At 39.7% G+C, this 24,967-nt stretch overlaps 1 protein-coding gene across 1 annotated transcript in view; it reads left to right on the top strand.

The window, feature by feature from the left end:
* FANCC (FA complementation group C) overlaps positions 1-24,967 on the top strand; it is a gene marked incomplete in the record, with an annotated part of 210,394 nt that overhangs the window by 122,097 nt on the left and 63,330 nt on the right. The window contains 2 exon segments of the mRNA XM_036734518.1: positions 18,750-18,863; positions 20,151-20,215. Of these exon segments, the coding sequence (XP_036590413.1) occupies positions 18,750-18,863; positions 20,151-20,215 (179 nt within the window).

Here is a 24,967-nt window from a genome sequence, read left to right on the forward strand (position 1 = left end):
GGGAGGAAGCTGTAAAAAGACAAAATTCACCTTGACGTCAGGAAAATCATCCTAATAATTACAGCTATTCAGCAGGCTAACTTGAAAGGTAGTAGGCCCCCTTTCCTGGAAGTTTTCAAGCAGAGGCTGTGTGAGCACTCCTGGGAAGGGCTACAGTGGCATTCCTTTGTAGCGCATTGGGCTAGACTGGCCATTGAGATCTTTTCCAGGTCTAAAATTCAGTGATTCTGAGAATAAAATAGTTTATGGTTGATTCCATATGAGGCACCATGCAGGGACCTAGAGTCAGGAAGTCCTGAGTTCAAAGCTGGCCTTAAACTTACTGTGTGACCTTAAGCAAGTCACGTAACCTTGGCTTGCCTCAGTTTCCTCCTATGTAAAGAAAATAATGCTAGTTAGAGCAAGTAGTTGTGAGGATAAAAATGTGATAATATTTGTAAACCTTAAGCGCTATAAAATGTTATGATGTTGATGATGATAGAGAAGAAATTAGCGCTTAATCAGTCATTAGAAGGTTTCCTGAGGGGGACGGGCACCTGTATCTGGGGGAACTTGGAAAAGCCTTTTATAGAAGGCCATTGAGCTCCGTCTTGAAGGAAGCCAGAGATCCTAAGAGGTGGATTTGAGAAGGGAGAGAGCATTTCAGAAATGGGAGCAAGCTGGGACAGAGGCATCTAGTGGGAGGTGAAGTGTAAGATTTGTCTAGATAGGGTCCATTGAACATAGGAAAGTCTACTTGGTGTTCCTGACTTCGGGCCAAAATCTGCCTCTGTCATTTCCATCCATCACTCCTGGTGGTGCTCCTCCGCCATGGGATGTAGTGAAGGTAGCCAGAATGTCTTCCTGGAGTCTTTTCTTCTCCAGGATTCCCCTAATTAATTCTTCTCAAGGATTATGCTAGAGAATAAAGGAGTGAAAAAGCTTTACCAGTTGTGTACTTTCCTTTAAAAAGCTGTCTCCTTTGCCTTGTGACCTTCCTGACCACTCTCCCCCACCCACCTGTCGTTTCTTGATAAACAGAGAACCCTAAGCACCTGGTGTTTGCTTCTCCTTTGACTAGCAAAGTCCATTTCCTGTTTCCGAATTTCCTTGATCCTGACTCCTGAAGTAAAAATAAAACAAACTAACAAAAACCCCCAGCAACCAAAAAACACCCTTAAACATTTATTAATCAGTCTGTTAAAAGCAAAGCTTTGTACTAGGAGCTGGGGTAATGTACCAAAATGTCCTCCACAATTCAAAGATCTCCAAAAGTAAGTACAGAACCAGCTGCTTCTTCCTATCTGAGATGTCTACACTGAGGGAGAGAGCCTTGTGTTTGAAAGAAATGGAGTTTTTCTATTTATAGTCCAGTGCTACAAGTTTATGTTCGGCAGGGTCATAGAAAGCTCCGTATGTATTACTTTAAGATAATTTTTTCAGAATCATAATGCTGCAAGGGAACTAAGAGGTCATTTAATCCAAGTACCCAAATTTTATAGATGAGGAAACAAAGGCTGAGAGAAAATACTTTAAAAAAATTTTTATAATAAATAGAAATGAGAACAGGTGATTGATTTGTTTTCTGTAAAGCAAATTTATTTATCTGTTGCTAGGATAGCTGTCTATTCTGTATATAAGTTGTCCTATACATGTTATATGGCTAGGTGGTACAGTGGATAGAATGCCTGGCCTGGAGTCAGGAAGACTCACCTTTCTGAGTTCCAGTCTGGCCTCAGACACTTACAAGCTGTGTGACCCTAGGCAAATCACTTATCCCTGCTTGCCTCAGATTCTGCATCTATAAAATGAGCTGGAGAAGGAAATGGCAAGAAAATCCCAAATGATATCACTAAGAGTCAGACACAGCTGAAAATGACTGAACAACATACATGTTATACATTGTTATATATATCATTGATATCGTCATCAAGAGGGGAGGAGCCAAGATGGTGGCTGGAAAACAGGGATTCGCTTAAGCTCCCCCCAAATCTCTCCAAACACATGTAAAAATGGCTCTGAAAAAACTCTAGAGCTACAGAACACAAAAAATAACAGAGGGAAACAAGTCTCCAGCCCAAGATAGCCTGAAGAGTCTCTGGGAAGGGTCTATTGCACCGTGCTGGGAGTGGAGCGCAGCCCAGTTTGGGCCGTGCCAGGACAGACCAGACGGGGAGTCGGGTGGAGGAGGCCTTAGGGCCCTGAATCACCGAGCTGTGGCAGTTACCAGACTTCTCAACCCACAAAAGCCAAAGACAATGGAGCAGTAGTAGGAAAACTGCTGGATCTGGGTGAGAGAAGTGTGCGGTCTGGCCCTAGCCCCGGGGGTGGTGGAGGTGTTGCAGGGGAAGCAACAGGAAGCTCAGGTGGCTGCTTCCAGGGCCCCAGCGTCAGCTGCTTCCGGAGTCCCAGGCCCACACGGTGGGAGGAATCAAGTGGCAGATCAGAGTGGGAGTGCAAGGATTGCTTTGCTGGTGCAAAGGCAGAGTTCTCTTGCTTTGCCCTGCTCGGATCTGGGTCCTGGTCCTGGTTGGCGGTTCTTGGGGGAGGAGGAGCTCTGATGTGGCAGAGCTTGCGGTGATTGTGGAGTAGAACTAGCTCTGAAAACAGCAGCTCAAGGCCCCTAAAGCTTGGGACAAAATACTCTGTACTTTAAAAGCACTCATGCCAAAAAGCTCAGGGGTCAAGTACTTGGCTGGGAACATGAACAGGCAGTGTAAAAGGACTCAGACTATAGAAACTTTTTTTTTTCTTGGTGACAAAGAACATACAGCCAGAAGAAGTCAACAAAGTCAAAGAGCCTACATCAGAAGTCTCCAAGAAAGATATGAATTGGTCTCAGGCCATGAAAGAGCTCAAAAAGGATTTGGAAAAGCAAGTAAGAGAAGTAGAGGAAAAATTGGGAAGAGAAATGAGAGTGATGCAAGAAAGCCATGAAAAACAAGTTAACGACTTGCTATAGGAGACCCAAAAAAGTACTGAAGAAAGTAACACCTTAAAAAATAGACTAACCCAAATGGCAAAAGAGCTCCAAAAAGCCAATGAGAAGAATGCCTTAAAAAGCAGAATTAGCCAAATGGAAAAGGAGGTCCAAAAGACCACTGAAGAAAATACCACCTTAAGAATTAGATTGGAGCAAGTGGAAGCTAGTGACTTTATGAGAAAGCAAGAAATTATAAAACAGAACCAAAGGAATGAAAAAATGGAAGACATTGTGAAATATCTCATTGGAAAAACCACTGACCTGGAGAATTGATCCAGGAGAGATAATTTAAAAATTATTGGACTACCTGAAAGCCATGATCAAAAAAAGAGCCTAGATATCATCTTTCAAGACATTTTCAAGGAAAACTGCCCTGATATTCTAGAACCAGAGGGCAAAATAGAAATGGAAAGAACCTACCAATCACCTCTTGAAAAAGATCCCAAAAAGAAAACTCCCAGGAATATTGTCACCAATTCCAGAGTTCCCAAGTCAAGGAGAAAATATTGCAAGCATCCAGAAAGAAACAATTTGAGTACTGTGAAAATACAGTCAGGATAACACAAGATCTAGCAGCTTCTACATTAAGGGGTTGAAGGGCTTGGAATATGATATTCCGGAGATCAATGGAGCTAGGAGTAAAACCAAGAATCACCTACCCAGCAAAACTGAGTATCATGCTCCAAGGCAAAATATGAATTTTCAACAAAATAGAGGACTTTCAAGCTTTCTCAGTGAAAAGACCAGAGCTGAATAGAAAATCTGACTTTCAAATACAAGAATCAAGAGAAGCATGAAAAGATAAACAAGAAAGAGAAACTAAAGTTGAATTGTTTTATTTACATTCCTACATGGAAAGATGATGTGTATAGTTCGTGAGACCTCAGTATTAGGGTAGCTGAAGGGGACATACATATATATAGAGACAGAGGGCACAGGGTGAGTTGAACATGAAGGGATGAGATCTAAAAAAAAATTGAAATTAAGGCGTGACAGAGGAATATATTGAGAGAAGGAGAAAGGGAGAGCTAGGATGGGGTAAATTGTCTCACATAGAAGTAGCAAGAAAAAGCAGTTCTGTTGGAAGGGAAGAGGGGGCAGGTGAGGGGGAATGAGTGAATCTTGCTCTCATTGGATTTGAATTCAGGAGGGAATAACATACACATTCAATTGGGTATCTTACCCCACAGAAAAGTGGGGGGATGATAGAAGGGAGGGCAGATGGGGGAGGAGGTAATTAAAAGCAAACACTTTTGAAAAGGAACAGCTTCAAGGGAGAAAATTGAATAAAGGGGAACAAGATAGGATGGAAGGAAATATAGTTAGTCTTTTACAACGTGATTGTTATGGAAGTGATTTGCATAATGATACATGTGTGGCCTATGTTGAATTGCTTGCCTTCTCAAGGAGGATGGGTGCAGAGGGAAGAAGGGAGAGAATTTGAAACTCAAAGTTCTAAAAACAAATGCTCAAAAAAATAAGTTGTTTTTGCATGCAACTGGAAAATAAGGTATATAGGGAATGGGACATAGAAATCTATCCTGCCCTACAAGAAAGTAAGGGCAAAGGGGATGGGGGAAGGGAGCGGGTTGACAGAAGGGAGGGCTGACTGGGGAATGCGACAATCAGAATATATGCCATCTTGGAATGGGGGGGAGGGTGCAAATGGGGAGAAAATTTGTAACTCAAAATCTTGTGGAAACCAATCTTGAAAACTGAAAATATTAAACAATAAAAATGTGAAAAAAAATCCAAAAAAGATATCTTCATCATGATATGTTGCTTGAACAGTAATATTCAATTAAAAACATTTGTTAAGCACCTACTATATACAAGGCAGTATCATATGTGCTAGGAAAACAAAGAGCAGATTACCAAGGGCAATATGATGTGTATCCAAAGGGCAGCTCTATTTGAGAAGTCAGAGGATCTGAGTTCAAATCACAGCTCCACTACTTATAATACCTGACATATTGGGCTTTGAAATGTGCTTTACATACATTTTTCATTTGAGCCTCATAACAACCCCCAGTTACTTACAGTTACTCTCAGATGAAGAATTTGAGGGTCAGAAAGATTAAATGATTCTCCACGGCCGTGTTTGTAAGGGTCTGAAGTAGTACTTGAACCTGGATCTGACTCCTTGTCTAGCACTCTCTCCACTCTTGGCAGGCTGAACTTCCCTAGACCCATTTCCGTCTCTAAAATGCATGGATTGAATTTAGTGTAAAATGTATTCTAATTTGAAATATATGTTTCTGTGATAAATACAATAAAAGGTAGAATGTGAGAAGGGTGAAGGGTTGATCTGGTTGAGAGCTCTAGAAAAATTTGAGAAGCTGTCTCTACAAATTTCTTATAGTTCATTTTGCTATTTAGTTTAATCTTATTTTCTAAAGTCTTTTAATGTGGGCATATGCAAAACTATCTTTGTATATGAGAGAGAGATATATAAAGTGTAAATTTATTTTTTCCCAGAACTGAGTGAGCTAGCTAGCAAGCCAGAGATCCTGTAAGCGAAATTAGGAATTGCAGACTCTGTTATGATTGGACTAGAGTGTGGAAATTTCTGTGAGTTGTGTTATGTCAGCATCCTGCTCAAGAATAGGCTGTGTAAACAATGGAGGTTGGTACACTCTCTGAATGAGCAGCCTTCCTTCTCACTTACAGACCCGACCACTGCAATTCCCCAGATTTCTGAGTGTTGGTTTCATAGTAAAAAGGGCTCTAAAAATACCAGGGCAGTTAGGTTTTTATTATAGATCATTTCACTTAGACTGGCATGGGACATATAAATTTTAAAAAGATAAAAAACCTCTGCATGCAGGATTTTAAAGAAAAAGCTACTGAAATTGATGTACAGTAATTTGCTTTGGGTAAGGATTTTTAACGTGCAAAAAAGATTAGGAACTAACTTGTCTCCTCTTTTAATTAAAAAAAATTGACATAAATAATGTTCAATTAATATTTTAAAGAAATAGCTAGTAGGCCTGCATTTACATACCATGCCAACCCAAGGAAATTTATAAGTTTTTAGTTCATAGAAATTTTCTTTCTATAACTGAAAAATAAAACATTTTAAACTGAGTTGAAGTTTCATTTTGAAATAAAAATAGATATTTTGTCTATGAACTCTAGCTTATTCAGAATAATAATATAGAGATTATAGAGAGACTATGAGGGGTGGGGAACCCCTCTAGGTCTTCAGATGTGGCCCGTGCATTTGAGGACTAGATCTGACATTACATCAGTGTAGAGAACTTCCTCTAACACTGCTGAGCAGCAACCTTTACACAACTTGTAGTCTCACAAATTTGCCTGGGGGTCCGAGAGCTTAAATGATGTGCTAGTGCACACCACCAGTATGTATTCAAATTAGCAAGCGTTTATTAAATTCCTGCTATCTGCCAGGCACTGTGCTAAGAACCAGGGATACAAAGAAAGCCAAAAAACAGTCCCTGCTCTCAAGGAGCTCACAGTCTAACGGGCAAGAGAACATACCAGGACCTGAGGTAAGCCAGGAGGTAGAGATGAAGAGGAAGAACATTTCAGGTATGGGGGACAGCCAGTGAAAATTCCAGGAATTGGGAGATTGGAGTGTTCTATGCAAAGGACATCTAATGGTTGAACCAGCATAGTGTACAAATGAAATACCAGAGAGGATAAATTGGAGATCATCTTGCAGAGAAAGAACAAGTATTAAGGGAGATCAGGATTTTAGCTGAGACTGGAAGAAATCCAGGAAAGCTAGGAAGCAGAGGTAAGTCACCTTTGTGATTGCATTCACTACAGATTTATGTTACACAACCTCGACTGGGCCCTCACTGCTGCTGGGCAATTGTTCTACACCTCCTTTATCAACTTACTATTCCACTATATCCCCTGTAGCTCAACTTTACCTCATATTTTACAGAAGAGAATTGAGGCCATTCACTGTGAGCTCCCCTTTCTCTCCACTGTCTCCTATTCTTCAGGTGCCTTTTGCCACCTGTCTCACATGATGAAGGGGTGACCTCTCCTCTGTCATCCCACTCTATCCTTTATCTTCAGTCTTTCCCTGTCTACTGGCTCCTTCCTACTGCCTAGAAATAGGCCCCATTCTCAAAAAACTCTCACTGCATCCATCCCTGCTAACTATCATCCTTTATCTCTTTTGCTCTTTGTAGCTCAACTCAAAAAGGCCATCTACAATAGGTATTTCTGCTTTCACTCCTCACTCTCTCAACATTTTACCCTCAGAAACTGCCCATTTTAACATTTGTTGTGACACAGTAATATTCTACCACATCCATGTGCCATAATTTCTTTATTCCCAAATAGGATATTCCCTATTTTTTAAATTTTGGCTACCACAAAAAGAGCTATTATAACGTATTTGTACATATAAATACTTTTCTTCTTCCTTCTTTCTTCTTTTGGCTATAGACCAAGAAGTAGTGTTATAGGTGCCATATCCTAACCCTTCCCCCAGTGCAGGTTAGGCTAGAGTTCACACATACCCCCCCCCCCCCCCCCCCCCCCCAGCCCATTGAGACCTTGCTAAAGATTTGATTGGTTCAAAGGCTGAGGCTGTTGACATAAATTCCCCGTTGCCTGGGTGCAAAGCAGCCACAGGAAGCTGGAGAGACTCCTAGATGTACTTGGCTGGTGGGTTTCAGTGGGACCTTCACTCAACTCAAGGGACTTCTCAGTTCTTGTCCTTGTTTAATATCCTCTTGATCTGGCCAAGTAAATCTTCTTTGGTCACCTATTGAATGACCTTTTTGTTCCAATTTTGAACCTAACCTACTAGGGGAATGGCCTGACATAGTTGGGTCAAAGGGTACATTTAGTAACTTTTTGGTCATCATTCCAAATTGTTTTCCAGAATGGCTGGACCGATTCACAGCTCCACCAGTGTGGACACAGGTGTGCCCTTGCAATGCTTGTCATATACAAGGTGAGAACCAGCTAGTTTTAGATGGGAAGATGGAGAAAGGCTCTCTGTAAAGGTGATGCGTGAGTTGAGTCCTGAGAGTGTGATAGAACCAACATTTTCTTGATTTCTCATCCCAGAGTTCTCTGACTTCCTGTTTGGTCCCAGCTTCCTGGGCTGAGGGCTTAACAAGACTTTGTAGCTACCTAGAACCATGTGAGTCACCAAAGCTATGAGTACTAATAAAATTGTACCAGAAAATTAAGCACCAAGGCACTAGGGACCCTTCAGCCCACTCAATTATGAGGAATCCTCTAAAATCTCTGCTCTATTTGAATTTGGGTCTTCCTGACTATATAAGTTTAGTCTATAGAAGACTATAGATCTTCATTGTGCCATCACCTGCCTATGCTGCTATTTACTCTTCTTCTATATATTCTCTCAATGACTTCACAACCTTCTGTGGATTTATGTATTATTTTTAGCATGCCAGTGTATTATTTGTTTATTTTTAGGTTTCTTTTAAAATCATAAATTCCAAATTCTCTTCCTGCTATCCCCTCCCCCATCCACTGAGAAGGCAAGCAATTTGATGTGAAGTATACATCTGAAACCATGCAAAACACATTTCCATATTAGTTATATTTTAAAAAAACAATAAAAATGAAAAAGTGAGAAAATTATGCTTCAGTTTGCTCCCACGGTTCATCAGTTCTCTCTTTGGATGTGGATAGCATTTTTTCATTATGAGTCTTTTGGAATTGTCTTAGGTCATTGTATTGATCAGAGTAGCCAAGTCTTTCACAGTTGGTCATCCTTGCAGCATTGCTGTTACTGTTCGCAGTGATTTCCTGATTCTTCTCACTTCACTTTGCATCAGTTCATCCAGGTCTGGCCATGTTTTTCTGAAACTATCCTCCTCATGATTTCTTATAGCGGTGGTACTCCATCACAATCATATGCCACAACTTATTCAGCCATTCCCCAATTGATGTGCATCCGTTCGATTTCTAATTCTTTGCTACCACAAAAAGAACTGTACATACAGGTCCTTTTCCTTTTTCTTCGATCTCTTTGGGATACAGATCTAGTAGTGGTATTGCTAGGGCAGTGAGATAGCACAGTGTCTAGAACTAGTGCTGAGCCTGGAGACAGGAAGCCTCATCTTTTTGAATTCAAATCTGTCCTCAAACACTTAGTAGCTGTGTGGTCCAGTGTAAGTCACTTCACCCTGTTTGCCTCAGTTTCTTCATCTTCAAAATGAGCTGGACAAGGAAATGGCAAACCACTCCAGTACCTTTGCCAAGAAAGCCTCAAATAGGGTCATGAAGCGTCGGACACAGCCAAAAAACAACTGAACATCGAGAAATGGCATTGCTGTTTCCAGGTTGTTCTCCATAATAGTTGGACCAGTTCACTACTCCACCAGCAGTTCATTAGTGGGCCTACTTTTCTGTCATCCCCGCCCCACCCCTCCCCCAGCATTTGTCATTTCTGATAGGTACTTCAGAGTTGTTTTAATCTTCATTTCTCAAATCAGTAGTGACAGAGCATTTTTTTCATATGACTGTAGATAACTTTGATATCCTTTTCTGAAAACTGCCTGTTTATATCCTTTAGCCATTTATCAGTTGGGGAATGGCTTTTATTTTTATAAAATTGACTCAGTTCTGTACTCGGTATATACTTGAGAAATGAAGCCTTTATTAGAGAAATTTGCTGTAAAAATTTTCAATATTACATCATTTTCTATGGTACCTTTTAGCATAATGTAATTTCCCTGATTATCTCTTTTAATCAGGTGTGTTTTTGCTTTTGCTTTGTCTGAGATCATGATAGCTACCCTTGCCTTTTTAACTTCAGTTAAAGCATATTAGATTCTGCTCCAGCCATTTATTTTAACTCTGTATGTGTCTTTCTGTTTCAAGTGTGTTTCTTGTAAATATTTATTGTTGAATTCTGATTTCCAATCCATTCTGCTATCTGTTTCTGTTTTATGGATGAGCTTATACCATTCACATTCACAGTTATGATTGCCAACTGTGTATTTGTTTCTATCCCATTTTCTTCTGTTTCTTCCTTTCATATTCTTTTTATCCTGTCCCTCCTCAGAAATCTACTTTCCTTTTCACTGCTTCCTCCCTTAATTAGCCCTCCCTTTTATCATTCCCCTCCCCCCTTTCTTTTATCCCCTTCTCCTTCTATTTCCCTATTGGGTAAGTTACGTTTTTATACCCAACAAAGTGTATGTATATATATTCTTTCCTCTTGGGACCAGTTCCATTGAGAGTGAGATTGAAGCATTGCCCCCTCCCAAATTTCCCCTCCATTGTAAAAGCTCTTTCTTGTGTGCCTCTTTTAAGTGAGAAAAATTTCCCCATTCTAATTCTCCCTTCCCCCAGTGCATACCTCTTTCTCACCTCTTCTTGTTTCTTTCTTTCTTTTGAAATCATTCCAACAAAAATCAACTCAAACTCGTATATGCCCTCTCTCTATGAGCATTCCTTGATCATGACTTTCAGGTAGTCCAATAATTCTTAAATTATTTCTCCTCAATTTATTTTCCAGGTCAGTTGTCTTTTTGATGAGTTATGTCACATTTTTCTTCTCTTTTTTTCATTCTTTTGGTTTTAGTTTATTGTTTCTTTCATTTTAAACTGTGCAAACATAAAACAGACTGTGCAACTATAAAAACTTTTAATGTGGCATACATACTTTAAGGTGCACCTGGGTTGGGATGGGGGTGGTGGTGTCTTATGTTGGCGTTTTCTGTATTCTCTACCTTTTTTTCTAGTTCCTTGTATATGTAGCAGTCAGCCAGAATTCATTTGGAATGCTGAAGTGAGAGTTGAACGCCCTAAAGTTTGCACATCTGTATGTGACAAACAAAAGAGAAAATATCCCTTGCCTCCATCCCAGAGTCATAGGGCAATGAGATGGAGGGTTAGAGTAATGCAGAGCTGGGCAGTCAGGCTGGGAATGAATGGATCAAAGATTGAAGTTTATGAAGAATTTAAGGAGGTCATATATATAATTGAGGATTTCATTTTTGATTTGTGGTTACTAGCCATTGTTAGTTAGCTCTTCCTTCATCTTTTCATTTCTTACATTTTCTGAACAAATTATTTTTCGTATTAGGTGAAGTTATTTGTAAATGGGGGAATTGCGTAAGGAGGGCAAGAACTAAGAAAATGGCTTCTTTAATGTGGGGTCTATGTTCTTTGTTCTTAAACATTGTTCTTTTGCTCAGAAGTCAGAGGCAGTAGGGGTGGAAAATATCATTTGTTGGCTCAGGGAAGCTGATGATGCCACTTCTGGTTCTTTCACACCATTCTCAAGCTTTTCAGTTCTCACAATGAAATTTCTAAAGGTAAGAAGTGGATCCATTGGATCCCTTATGGAAGGGAGGGATGGCGAAAAGGGATAAAATTAGCTCTATAGCAGGAGGTAGATTTTTTTTTTCCGAGCTTTTTCCAGCTAGAAACAATTATGTCTGGATTGGCGGTAATTCATATCCTAAAATTAAAACCTGAAAAGTGAGGATTTCTTTGAGAATTAATTTTTTTCCCTTTATTCAAGAAACATGTGATTTTGACATTTACTCATAAGAATAGCTCCTAGTCTAGTTCTGTGGAACAAATCAGTTTGCCCGTGTGACTCTTCAGTATAGCCACTGGTACCCCTTGGCAGGGAATGGCAGTTTCTGGAATTATTTTCTTCAGTGAGATTTTTTACCTGTTTTTCCATTTGACCAGTTCTGCTTTTCAGGGAGTTCTTTTCTTCAGTGAATTTTGTACCTCCTTTTCCATTTGGTTAGTTCTACTTTTTAAGGATTTCTTCTCTTTAGTGGACTTTTGTGCCTCTTTTACCATTTGTCCAATTCTGTTTTTTAAGGTGCAGTGTGTTATAGGGTTAATACTACCAGTAAAAAAGAATTTCACTCTTCCATGTCCTGTGTTAATTTATCAGTCAACAAGCATTTATTAAATAAGTTCTATGTCTAAGGCACTAAGCTAGTTGCTGTGGATACAAAGACAAAAATGGAAGTTCCTTCCCTCAAAGAGCTTACATTCTATCTGAAACACAATCTTGTCCGTAAGCAATTCACCAAGGCATAAAGGATTAATTTTGAAAAAAGTTATTGGAAAATGAAGAGTGGCGGGAAGTAGTAGCTATTCTTTCAGTCAGTCAGCAAGTATTTATTCAGTGTCTTCCATGTGACAGGCATGGTGCTAAGCGCTAGGAACGCAAATATAATGAATGAAACCGTCTCCATGTGCAAGGAGTTTTTAGATTTAGATTGGATTTCCTGCCCTAGGTCTCATTCCCCGTTCTTCCTCCACTGCTGCCAGAGTGATTTTCCTTAAGTGAAGATGTGATGACATCACTATTGTACTCAAATAATTCTTCTGACTCCCTGTTGCTCCTCTTGTAAAAATTAAATTCTTTTTTAATTCCTTCCCTACCTGGCCTCAACTTGTCTTTCTAGCCTTATTGCACATTACTCCCATTTCTGCGCTCTGTGGTTAAACTGATCTCTGTTCCTCACACATGCTCCTCCATCTCCCATCTCACTGCTTTTGCCTTGACTCCTCTCTACACTTGGAATGCTTTCTCTCTTCACCTTTTGAAGCCTCTCCACCTACATGAAGCCTCTCCTCATCTCCACAACTTTTAGTTAGCTACTTTGTTTTTTATTTGTATTTATTCTTTTTGTAAAGGGTGTCCCAAAAGTCTAAGGCTTAGTCTGTAAAGCTTTAATAGTTTAGAAATACACCAAGACTTCTGTAGTTACTTATATAAGTGGTAAGGTACAAGAAAAACTTAGAGATGCAGGATTCTTGGCTCAATAAGAAGGCAGATAAAATTCAGTTTTACACTGACAGTAACAATCCAAAGTGCTTTTATTATGCCCTGGAGGGTATTTGTGGTAGAGAGACCTATGGTGCGTGTCAACTACTTAGTGCTGATGGAGCCTCGTTGATTAGTGATAAAGATGTGCTTCTGGAGAGATGGGCTGAACACTTCCATGGTGTTCTCAACAAATCATCATCAATCAATGCTGAAATCACTGACCATATACCTCAGGTTGAAGTCAGCCCTTCTCTAGCTGAACTTACAATTCAAGAAGAGGTGTTGAATGTCACCAGGCTCCTCTCTCGTGGCAGAGCCCTTGGTGCTGACTCTATTCAAGCTGATATTTACAAGGCGGGGGTGGCGGGGAGGGGTGTCTACTGCTTATGTAAAAGCTGACTGAAATTTTCCAGGTTATGTGTAAGAGGAGGTTATCCCCCAGGTGTTCAAGTATGCTCCCATTGTCCGTCTCTAAAAAGGTAAAGGACATAGATCGTCCTGTGACCATCACAAGGGGCTCTTTCTCTTTGTCACTGCTGGCAAGATGCTTGCCAGAGTCCTTCTTGATCCTTCACCTAGAAGGTGGTCATCTGCCTGAGAGCCAGTGTGGCTTCAGAAAGGACTGAGGAACAGTTGATGTGGTGTTTGCTGCCTGGCAACTCCAGAAGAAATGCCAGGTCTGGACACAATGTTTGTAGATCTCACCAAGGCCTTTGATACTGTCAGTCGTGATGGCTTGTGGAAAATTATGGCAAAATTTGACTACCTAGTGAAATTCATCAGTGTCGTATGTCAGTTTCATGACAGCACTTCTTTAGCATTATCTCATTATATGAGATATTATGAATCTCATTAGATAACATCTATAATGACACATTAAGTTTCTTTTTTAAAAGATTTACATGGTCATTTCTGTGCCAGGCACGATGCTAAGAGCTTTTCACATATGTCATCTGAGATCGTTTTGTTGCTTTGTGACATTGCCACAGTGGAAAGAACACTTGATTTGTAGTTAAAGAATCATGGGATCTCAGGTTTGGAGGGGACTCAGAGGCCATTTACTCCTCCATGAATAAGAATACTCTCGACAAAATGTTAGGTAAATGATTGTCCAGACTTTGAGGACCACCATCGAAGATAAACCCATCATCTTCTCACACAGCGCTCTCCATTTTTGTATAGCACTCATTTTTAGGATGTCTTTACTTATATTAAGCTTAAATCTAGCTCTTTGGAATTTCTATCCATTGTTCCTGTTTCTGCCTTCTATGACCAAGCAGAACAAGTCTAAATAATTCCTCTTCCACATGACAGCCTATAGATACTTAAAGAAAGTTAATGTGTTTCCTCCAAGTCTTCTCTTCTCAAAGCTAAACATCTCTAGGTCTTCCAGTCAATAATCATATGGCATAATCTTAGTGCCTTTCCCTACTTGCCTTCTTTTGAATGCTCTTGTCAGGATCCTTGCTAAGATGTTCTCAGTACTGAACATAGGACCCCAGATGTAGTGTGTGCTGAGCAGAGGACCATCACCTCCCTGCTCTTTTACCTAGATTTCTTCTAATGAAGTCTGAAATGGCAAACTTTTGTCTATTCTTTATCACGTCGTTGCCTCTATAGAAATAAATTGCAAATTGCTTTTTTGGGAGGAACATAAAATGTATGATGTTAATTTAAATATTAAGAAAATAAGCCAATTTGACCTTCTTAATTTTGGAAAATTTTGAATAATTCATTTATACGTAGCTTCATTTGAAAAACTTAGTTGAGAAGCTGTGTGGCATAGCAGACAAATAGAAAGTTGGTCTCAGGAGTCGGTCTAAATCTACACATTCTGACTCTGTGACCTTGGACAAATCACTTAACTTCTCAGTGCACTTCTCAGAAACTCTCTAAAACCATAGGGTGTAGACAGGATACTGACCTATATGATAAAGAGGGTTTTTGGTTTGTTTTTTTTTTCATCAGGAGTTCCTACACCAGTGAAACCATAAGTCTAGTCCTCTCGTTAATTTGACAAAGCAATATGCCCTAAGGAGCAATACCATAGCAGAAGAAAGTCATGTTGGTAAAAATACTTGCCTAGTGTTCAAGTTCTCTTCCTATCCCCTAGATTGCAGAATGAATAGATGCTGCATACAATAAAATAATAATCTGTCAATTTAAAATAGGATGAACATTATTTCAACTAAGGGAAAAATGACTTTTAAGAACAAAGAATGATTGGGGAAAACTACATTTAAATTGAGTTATGAGATTTGCCAAACAAACTAAAAAATATGTACCAGTGCAGTCCCCTTTCATTTAAATGTACCTCAAGAGGTATTTTTTTGGTGTGAATAACACTGAGTCTTCCACTGAGCCCCAACCTCATTGTAAATTTTCTGGATGATAGGTTAGACAGTGGAATGGAATTCCACTGTAAGATCTGTTAGAGGAGCAGCTAGGTGGATAGAGCACAGGCCTAGAGTCAAGAGGACCTGAGTTCAAATGTAGCCTCAGGTATCTACTAGCTGTGTCATCCTGGGCAGGTCACTTAACTCTATTTGCCTGAATTTCTTCATCTGTAAAATGAGCTGGAGAAGGAAATGGCAAACCACTCCACTGCCAAGAAAACCCCAAATGGGGTCGTGAAGAGTTGAATAAACATTTATGAGCATGCTGTCTTCTCAATAGAATGTAAACTTCTTGATGGTGAGGACTGTTTTGTTTTTGTCTTTTTATTTCAGCACCTAGCACAGTACTTGCCAAAGAGTAGGTGCTTACTAAATGGTTATTGATTAATTGGTCCATTTTGGGCACTATAATTTGAAAAGCGTCTTTAGACTCTCAGATCACTTTTTGCATTCACTATTTTTTATGTTGATGTTGACTCTTCTACTTAAGTTATTCTTATCAAGGTTCTTGTCTCCAAATTATCTAACATTCTTTTTTTTTTTTTTGACCAAATGCCACTAGGTGGCAGTAGAAAAGTTATTACTGACAAGCTGAAGACTATCCAGAGGGAAGGCAGCCAGGATTCCCGGGGCCTGCAGCCTACATGATGTGAAGATTATTTAGATATGATGGCTGTTTTCAGTATTTGAAGGGCTGTCATATGGGATTAAATTTAGGCTATTTGGCTACAAAGAGCCAAATTTAAGCTTGAAGTCAAGAAAAGCATTGCAACAAATAGAGCTATCTACAAGAAGAATGGGCTGCCTTGTCATATGTTATAATAGAAATTCCTTCTGGCCATGAGTTAAACTAGATTGCTTCTGAGGTGTCTTCCAGCTGTACATTCAGTGATATTTCCAAACTTTCTACTTGTGGAAAATTCGCCTTCATGTCACTAACATTTTAAGCTCTGTTTTGCATAAACAGAATTTCCTTTATAAAAATTTTTTTAAATAAATAAGGGTGATATTGTAGAAAATAAGGACCCCAGTGATAATGTAGTGGCTGATACTTTTTTACCACAGTAGCTTAGTTATACCGCACACACTTAAACTATTGTAGATTATTAGACTATTAAGTATTTAGCCTCTCTGAGTTAGAACCTTTACCATTATTTGGTCCTTTTACTGTCTCTTCCATGTAAAAATTTTTTCTTACCAAAGGTCCTGACCCCAAAGCACCTTCTGTTCTTCATCATTTTTGTTTTATGCCGCTAGGTGGCAGTAGAAAAATCAGTCTTGACTATAAATGGCTAATGCATGTAAATCTTTTAAAAAGAAACTTGGTGTGTCATTATAGATGTTATGTAATGAGATAATGCTAAAGAAGGAAACGCAAAGCTGTGTATGGATTTATGAGGTTATTTTGGTTTCATGTGCTGCTGCTGTTTGTCCGTCATTGTCGAAGAGGACCATGGCATCAGGGAGGTGATGCCATGACATACGAGAGAAAGAGAGGCTTATGTAAAGTTACAAGCCTGACTTTCACCTCTGGAGCCATCTGGGTCGAGTGGCTAGATGTAGATTGGGGTGACTGGAGATGGCCTGGCTGCAGTAGGGAATCTCGGCCTTTTGAAGCTAAGATCTTTAACAGGTCTCAGTTTGACTTAGGCCATGGTTTCATCTAGATGAACATTGGTTCTCATTCATGTTAGAGCAGCAGGGAAAAATCAAGCTTAGACTGGCATCACAGATGATATATCTGGTGATTGAATAGACTTAAGAGGCACTCAGGCCAGTTCCCTTGCTAAGGCCCAGCGAGGTTAAATGATTTTCCTGAGGTCTGACTTCAGAGGTAGGATTCGAATCCAGTCCCTCTGACTTCAGAGCCAGTGCTTGTTCCACTCTACCTCCCATATTGTAGGATCTTTGAAAAAAATTCAGCGTTTTACCTTATTAGTTTGGAAATTCATCTTATTTGCCATTGCTGGTAGGGTGAAAAGATGAGGAAATCTAGTTTTTTTTTACATTCAGTTAGGTTATGAACTCACAAACATTCAATATTAATCACTCAGACAGAAACAAGTACCCTGCAAGTAATCCTGGCAGTGCTTTGAGCCCATTAAAGAAGGCAAACCTTCCTGATGTCTCTGCTAAATTCTGTGAGACATATATGTATATATCTGTATCTACATCTGTACCTATATATCAGTTTTCTCATCTATAAAATGGAAGAGGAGAGAGGTTCCAATCAGATCCTCTCTAAGGAAGGCCCCTTCTAGTTTTAGCCCTATGATCCTACAACCTCATGCCTGGTTTTTAATAAAAACATCTTGACTCATCACCTCTTCCCCATTCTTGAACCCATTCTGCATACTGTTGCCAGATTAATTTGTGACGTAGGTACCATTTTCATCTTGGTGCTCCTCTCCTCATGAATTGAGTGACACCTTATTCCTTACACATCAGTTCAAACCTCCTTTTCATGTTTTCCCTGTATTTGTCCAGCCGTATTTCCCAAGGTCCCTAACATAAAACTTACGTTCTAGTTAGCACAAGTATAGTCTCCTTACCGTCCTTCACACAGTCCACCCTCTTACCAAACTCTGTTTTCTGAATTATACTTTGTTCTCCTATATCATCTATTAGTCTCTGCTTCCTGGAATGCCTTCCCATCTCCTCTCTACCTATCTAAATTTAAGTTCCCAAATCCTTCATTAACTCTCTATAGTTATTCCAACCCATACAGATATTTTTCCCCGAAATTTTTCTTGTTTTCATAAGTACATATACTTCAGCAGTTAATTATTCTCCAATTATTTTGTATGTGTTAAGGTAATCTCTCAGCTAGACTCAGACAACCCTTTCCAACCCAAATGGACTACCTGACGTTCTTTAGATGTACTCACTGCTTTTTTCTGCCTCCAATTCTCTCATGCTCGTGTCGTTGCTTATGCCAGAGATGTTTTCTCTTTTCTGCCTACCCCTCTTTCCCAATCTCTGCCTTTTAAAATCCTACCCCCTCTTTCAAGGGATTCATAGAAATAATGTGTTTTGGATACAGTCTAGTAGTTTTCATATCTCTTTCCACAGAACTCACCTTTTAAAAATATGATAGAAAAAGATTCTACAACAAAATGGTTTCTCCTTAAGCTGATAAAATTTTTGTCTCTAAAGTAGTGAAGGGAATTTTGTTATTTCAGATTGATGTTAGATCATACATTTTAAAAAAGTATAATTTTGTCAGCTGGAAAAGTTTTAAATTGAATTCACCAGTATTCGAGTCTTGAATTACACTATTTTCTGCTTGTCACTAGGTACCATCTGCCAGACAGACTAGACCAGACTTGTCATGCAAAGGGCCCATAATACTACCAAGTGCAGCCCAAACCAGATTAAAATTTGACTGGGAAATATTTAACAAAATAAATAAAAATAAACATAGATAAGGTTAATATGTAGTTTTCTAGGTCAATATGCCCCCCATAAAGATCCTTATGTATGGTTTAGTGGCCTCCATTTTTGTTTGAGTTTGATGCTACTAGAATAACCATTTGCATAGACCATATTCTGTCTATTAGGTATGAGAAATGTATACTTTTTAAAGATCATTAATTCTTTCCCTTTCCAATAATTCTTTTAGAGTTTATTATGCCATCTGCTTTCATCATCCACACTTGGACTTAATGAAGTTGGAACTGTTAGTCGAGCTCTTGGGTATACGTCTCCAGATTATTTTCCTAAATTGCTAAAAAATGTGAGTACTTTATTAGTATTAAAGTTTCCATTGTCAAACACAGAATCAGTAGAAAGGTAAATGGAAATATTTCACTACTCCAGGAAGGATGTTTATCTGTGCTCTGTTTATATCTTCTTACCTTGAACATACATATAGCCATTTAAGGAAGAAATTTGAAAGAGGTGTTTATGAAAAGGGAGAAGGAAGCCTGGAAAGACTACACTAAATCTTAAGTTTTTTAAAAATTTAAACATAGCCCATTGGTTCATCCAAATGTTTTAGTATAAGCTTCCTTGACTCATATAAACAGTGCCTGGTAGTATTAGACAAATCCTACATTTTAGAAATCCTTAGGGTTTTTTTTTTTAAGATTTCACTATATGGTAGAGGACAAATAATACCACTATAAATTGAATCATGTAACACGTCTTAGTGGTAGAGTTATGTTCTCTGCTGCTCCAGATTTCTGCCACATTTAGAAAATGTTCATGAAATAATTTCTACTGCACGCTTTAAAAAAGTACTATAGAAATACCATTTGGTATAGTTCTAAAATGCTAGCAGTAGTAATGGCACAAGAAGACTAAATTGGAAGAATAAGCACAAGACAAAAAAAATAAAGTTATAACTCCATTACAGATGATATGTTAACTTACTTCAAGAACCTAGAAAGTCAACTAAAACATTAATTGAAACAAGAACTTTAGTGAAGTAGCAGGATATAAAGTAAACACAGAAGATCAGCATGGCACTAACTTTAAATTTAATATATAGTTAATATTGTATATGTAATAGATTCATAGTTTCTTATACAAGCCTCTTTTTGGTCTTTGTATATGGAAACATTTATATTTATATTGGTTGGTGTTTATAAAGTTCATAGTAAAAGAAAATTTGAGAGAGAAAATAAAAAGTAAGCTAAGATTTTAATGTATTTGTTGATCAGACTAGTCCTTTGAAAACATTAAGGATTAAACATTTACAGATTCCTTTTTTTTTTTTTAAATTCACCCAAAGCATTCCTCTCAAACCTCCCTTGTCCTAGAGAATAATTTTTTGCCAATTAAGAAAGCCAGTCTAATTTTTCTTCATGTGCCTAACAGAAATAAGATAGAATGGACATTAAATAAAATCACAGTTAACCAAATATGTCTTGGTGCAGTTTTCATATGGCTCTGACAAAATAAAACAAATGGAAAGGTTTGGGGAGTGAAACCTCTCCGGAAATGCCACTCACATCAGCAAAACAATTGATCTCATCCTGTTTGCAATGTGTATTAACCTGTCATTGATTTTGTTTTACAGATGGTCTTATCATTAGTGACTGAACTCGGAGTGAATCATCTTAATGGATTTAGCATTCGAAAAATGTAGGTACCTCTCAAGTTTTAAAATGAGCCAGTTAAATTTTGAGATAGATGTTTTAAAATGGGGAAAAAACATAATTGTATTCATATGATGGATGTGTAAAAAGTTTCCATTAGGCAATTTGCTAAAGAGCATGGGGGCAGGGGGGCAGGGATGGGGTCAAGGTACAGTGAGTTGACTTTGGCAAGGCCACCTCATCATCTGAGTAAATCTGAGTAACAGAAGGTGTCAGAGGGATATGAGATGAGGACGACAATAAGGAAGAGGGGAGAAAGAGGCCAATAGAAACAGCTACACAGGAGTTGGAAGTGCATCAGCTTCCTGCCACCTCCAACTACTACAACTACTACAACAGTGTTTCTTTAACACTGGCCTCCCCTGTGCTTGACTATTCCACTCATTTTTAAATTTTTTCTCAGTATCTAAAGTGCCTTCTAGAACATTTAGTGATTTAGTCAATAGCAGTAATAACAGGATTTATATAGCGCTTAAAGGTTTGCAAAGCCCTTTATAAATATCATTTCATTTTGTCTTCACAACAACCATAGGGAAGAGGTGCTGCATTATCCTCACTTTACAAATTAAGACACTGAGGCAGACGGTTAAGTGATTGGTCTCTTGTCTATCTTATCTATCAGAGGCCAGCTCTGGCTTTAGGCCTTCGTGACTCCAGACCTAGTGCTCCATGCACTTCAGAACCAGCAATCTAGACAATACTTTGAATGAAGGCGCTTTAATTCTTCAGAATCTCAGAGCTGGAGGGGGCCTCAGAGGCTGTCTAGTTTAAGTTGAAACTGAAGAACAATCCCTCTACACCATACCCAGCCAGTGGCTTGATTCAGACTATCATTGAAGACTTCTTGTGAGGAAGTAAAACCCCTTCCTCCTAGGGTGGCCCATTCTACTTGGGAATGGCGCTGGTTGCTATACAGTTTCATTTGAAAAGGTTTGTCACTTCTCCTCCTTCATCAGGGATATCCTGGATAAATATGTAGATTATTCTGATTGAGATTTTGCAAAAGATGGGAAAGCAGTATAAATTGGAAGCAACTGATGTTTTCTCAGTTGCCTTTTCAGGGAATGGGTCCATACCTTTTTCAGAGCATTTGGTCTCTTCTCTTCTGTCAGACATCTAGAGATTTCAGTATGTGCTTTGATACTCTAAAACTGTGTTGCCTCCAGCCTGATTTCACATTTGCTTTTAGATTACCACCTTGACTTCAGTAGCCATAACGTTGCACTGCAAAGTCTGCGGAATGCTTAATAAATGCCTCACTTTATTCTCACCACAGCCCTTGTAAAAGAAGTACTGCAGGTTCTGATCCTTATTTTTCAAAGGAGAAAACCCAGCCAGAGCGAGGTTTAAGTGACTTGGCCAAGGTCACACTGATCATTTATTATTTGAAGCAGCTGGCATTGTGGTACAGAGAGCCTGGAGTCAGGAAGATCTGACATCAAGTCCTGCCTTACACACTTAAACGCTGAGCAAGGCACTTCTTCACCTTTGCCTCAGGTTTCCTCAGTTACAGCACTTACCTTGTGTGGAGTTGTTGTGAGGCTCCCCTCTAGTTTAGTGAGTGCCACCTACTTGCAGGATGTTGTTCGTATCACAACAAGATCAACTAATAGTGAGTTTGTGTGCCACTAAAACTTCCAGAACCTTCTCATATAATCTATTGTCTGGCCGTGTCTCTCTCGTCTTACACAGGTTGATTTCTTTGGATCTAAGGCTTCACGTTTAACCCTATTGAATTTCATCTTAAAATATTTGGCCAAGCCTTCTAGCATTTCCCTACCTAGCATTGTGTTAGCTGTTCGTCCTGGCAGAATTAGCAATCACACCTACCACCTATGCCTTTATCCACATCACTGATCAAGATGCTAGACTTAAGCTCAAGAGCTGGCACGAATTCCTATAGTGCTCCATCCGTTAGAGAAACGTTAATGATTTCTTTGTTTCTGGTCCAATAAATCAGCCATCTTCACATTTGTGAGCAGCTGTATAGCACGGTGCATAGAGCACTTGGCCCTGAGTCAAGAAAACCTGCATTCAAATCCTACCCTAGGCACTGTGTAACCCTGGGCAAGTCATTTAACCTCTGCCTCAGTTTCCTCAACTGTAAAAGGGGGGTAATAATAGTCCAGTGTCCCCAGGTTGTTGTGAGGATCCAGTCAGGTAGTATTTGTAAAGCGCTCTGCAAACCTTAAGGGGCAACGTAAATACCATATTTGTTTTTCTGATGTCATCCTGCTTGGCATTTCTTATAACATCACAACATACCATTACAGCCATGTGCCATAGACTGTTCGACCATTCCCCAATTGTTGGGTATCCTTTCAGTTTCTCATTCTCTGCCACCACAAAAAGTTACTAAGAGCAGTGTTACTGGGAGCCGCGTGAAGGCAGCGTCTCACCTGAGCTCCAGCGTCTCACCTGAGCTCGCTCACAAGGTCCGTCGGATTCCTGCGAAAAAGCGAGTTTGAGCAGATCTGAGAGAGCAGTGTGAGTGGGGCAGGCTGCCGAGCCGGGAGAGTCTGAAAGGCCGAAGGCACGAATCTGCAGGCTCGGAGAGTGCTTGGTGCGGAGCCGCTCCAGACCAAAGTGGAAGTGGCTGGCCCACGTGGGAGACAGGCTGGGAGAAAGCTGGGCGCCCGAAATCGGCAGAGATCCCCAGGCCTCCCAACACAGGACGGCACTCTGTGGAGGCGACGAGAGGCAGCGCAATGCCACCGACCGTGAGATGCCGACTCTGGAGGCTTGCAGCCCGAAGGTATGAAACGCTTCTTGAACTTCTGGGAGACATAATGGCCAGGTAGACGGCTCTAATCCCTCCCGCATTCACCCAGGGAATTTCTCGGGGCAAAAAAAAAAAAAGAATGCTGGAACAGAGGAGATAGAAGTGGGGCTTGAGTGGCTGAGTACCAGAGGGGCAGAGCCAGCAGGGGTTGACACCAGGAGCCCAGACGTACTCTGGGGAAGTGCCAGACACCCAGCTCAAACAACAAAGAGCTGAGACCATTGCTGAAGAGCAACAGTGCTGGAGAGCACCCCTAGGGAAAGAGACACCAGGGAGCCAAACCCCTCCCCCACACTTCAGGAAACTAAAGGAAAGCTGGGACAGAGAGCCCTGAGCCCCAAAGGCAGAAATTTGTTGTAAAGGCAGGAAAAGGCTAACCAACATGAAGAAGAACACACACAAAAAAAGGAGGACCATTGATTCTTTTTACGGAGACAGACAGGATCAAAATACCAATTTGGAAGAGGACAGAAATGACACTATAGATACATCTGATACCTCAAAAGGTAATGTGAACTGGTCTCCAGCCCAAAAAGCATTGCTGGAAGAGCTAAAGGAGGATTTTCAAAACCAAATTAGGGAGCTAAAAGAAAATATGGAAAAAAAATCCACTGATGAAATGGCTACGGAGATTCAGAATGTAAAGAGAGAAAATGACACCCTGAGAGGTAAAATCAACCAATTGGAAAAGGAGGCTCAAAAGCAAAATGAAAACACAAACTCATTAAAAATTAGAGTTGAGCAAGTGGAAGCTAATGAATTTAGGAGGCACCAAGAAGAACTAAAACAAAATGTAAAGAATAAAAAATAGAAAAAAATGTGAAATATCTGATTGGGAAAACAACTGACCTGGAAAATAGATCCAGGAGAGACAATTTAAGAGTTATCGGTCTACCGGAAATCCACAATGAAAAGGAGAGCCTTGACAGTATCTTCGAAGAAATTACCAAAGACAACTGCCCAGAGGTCCTAGAACCAGAGGTCAAAATAGTCATTGAAAGAATTCACTGATTACCCCCTGAAAGAGATCCCAAACTGTGAAAACACCAAGAAATATCATAGCCAAATTTCAGAACTACAAAGTCAAGGAGAAAATACTGCAAGCAGCTAAAAAGAAACAATTCAAATATCGTGGAACTACAGTCAGGCTCACGCAGGATCTCTCAGCTTCCACATCAAAAGACAGGAGAAATTGGAATATGATATTCCGTAGGGCAAAGGAGCTGGGACTACAACCAAGGATCAAGTACCCAGCAAAACTAAGCATAATTTTTCAGGCAAGGAGATAGATATTCAACGAAATAAGGGAATTCTAGACGTTCCTGATGAAAAGGCCAGAACTCAATGGAAAATTTGATCTCCAACTACAAAGCTCAAGAGAGACATAAAAAGGTAAACGGGGGAAAAGCCCCCACAAACCTTATTAATCAATAAGGGCAGGTTGTTGGCATCTTTATATAGGATTATATCATCTTATGTATGTTTTATATATATATATATATATACATATATATGTCAGTCTTGAGAATAGTACAGCTATTATGACAATTGAAAGGGATACACATAGATTGTGAATGCCTGTGTAAAATAACTGATATAAGGATAAAAAACATGAGTAAGATATGTAAAGGGAGGGCTATGAGAGAAGAGGTAAGGAGGTAGTAGAAAAGGGTAAATTACACCAAATGAAGAGGGAAAAAAAACATATTATACTAGAGGGAAAGAAGGGAGGGAGAAGAGCAGTTTTTGAGCTTTACTGTCATCTGATCTGGTTCAAGAAGGGAATAACGTACCCTGACGAGTTTAGAAATCTAACTTGACCTACGGGAAGTAGGAGGGGAAGGGGGGAAAAAGGGAGGGGGGGTGGTCAGAAGGGAGGGGAGAAGTAACAAGTGGGAAACGGTAAGATAAGGGAGGGGAATAAAGAGGGAGGGTAAACTGAGGAAGGCAGCGGTC

The sequence above is a fragment of the Trichosurus vulpecula genome, chromosome 1 (assembly GCF_011100635.1).
Source record: "Trichosurus vulpecula isolate mTriVul1 chromosome 1, mTriVul1.pri, whole genome shotgun sequence".
NCBI lineage: Eukaryota > Metazoa > Chordata > Mammalia > Diprotodontia > Phalangeridae > Trichosurus > Trichosurus vulpecula.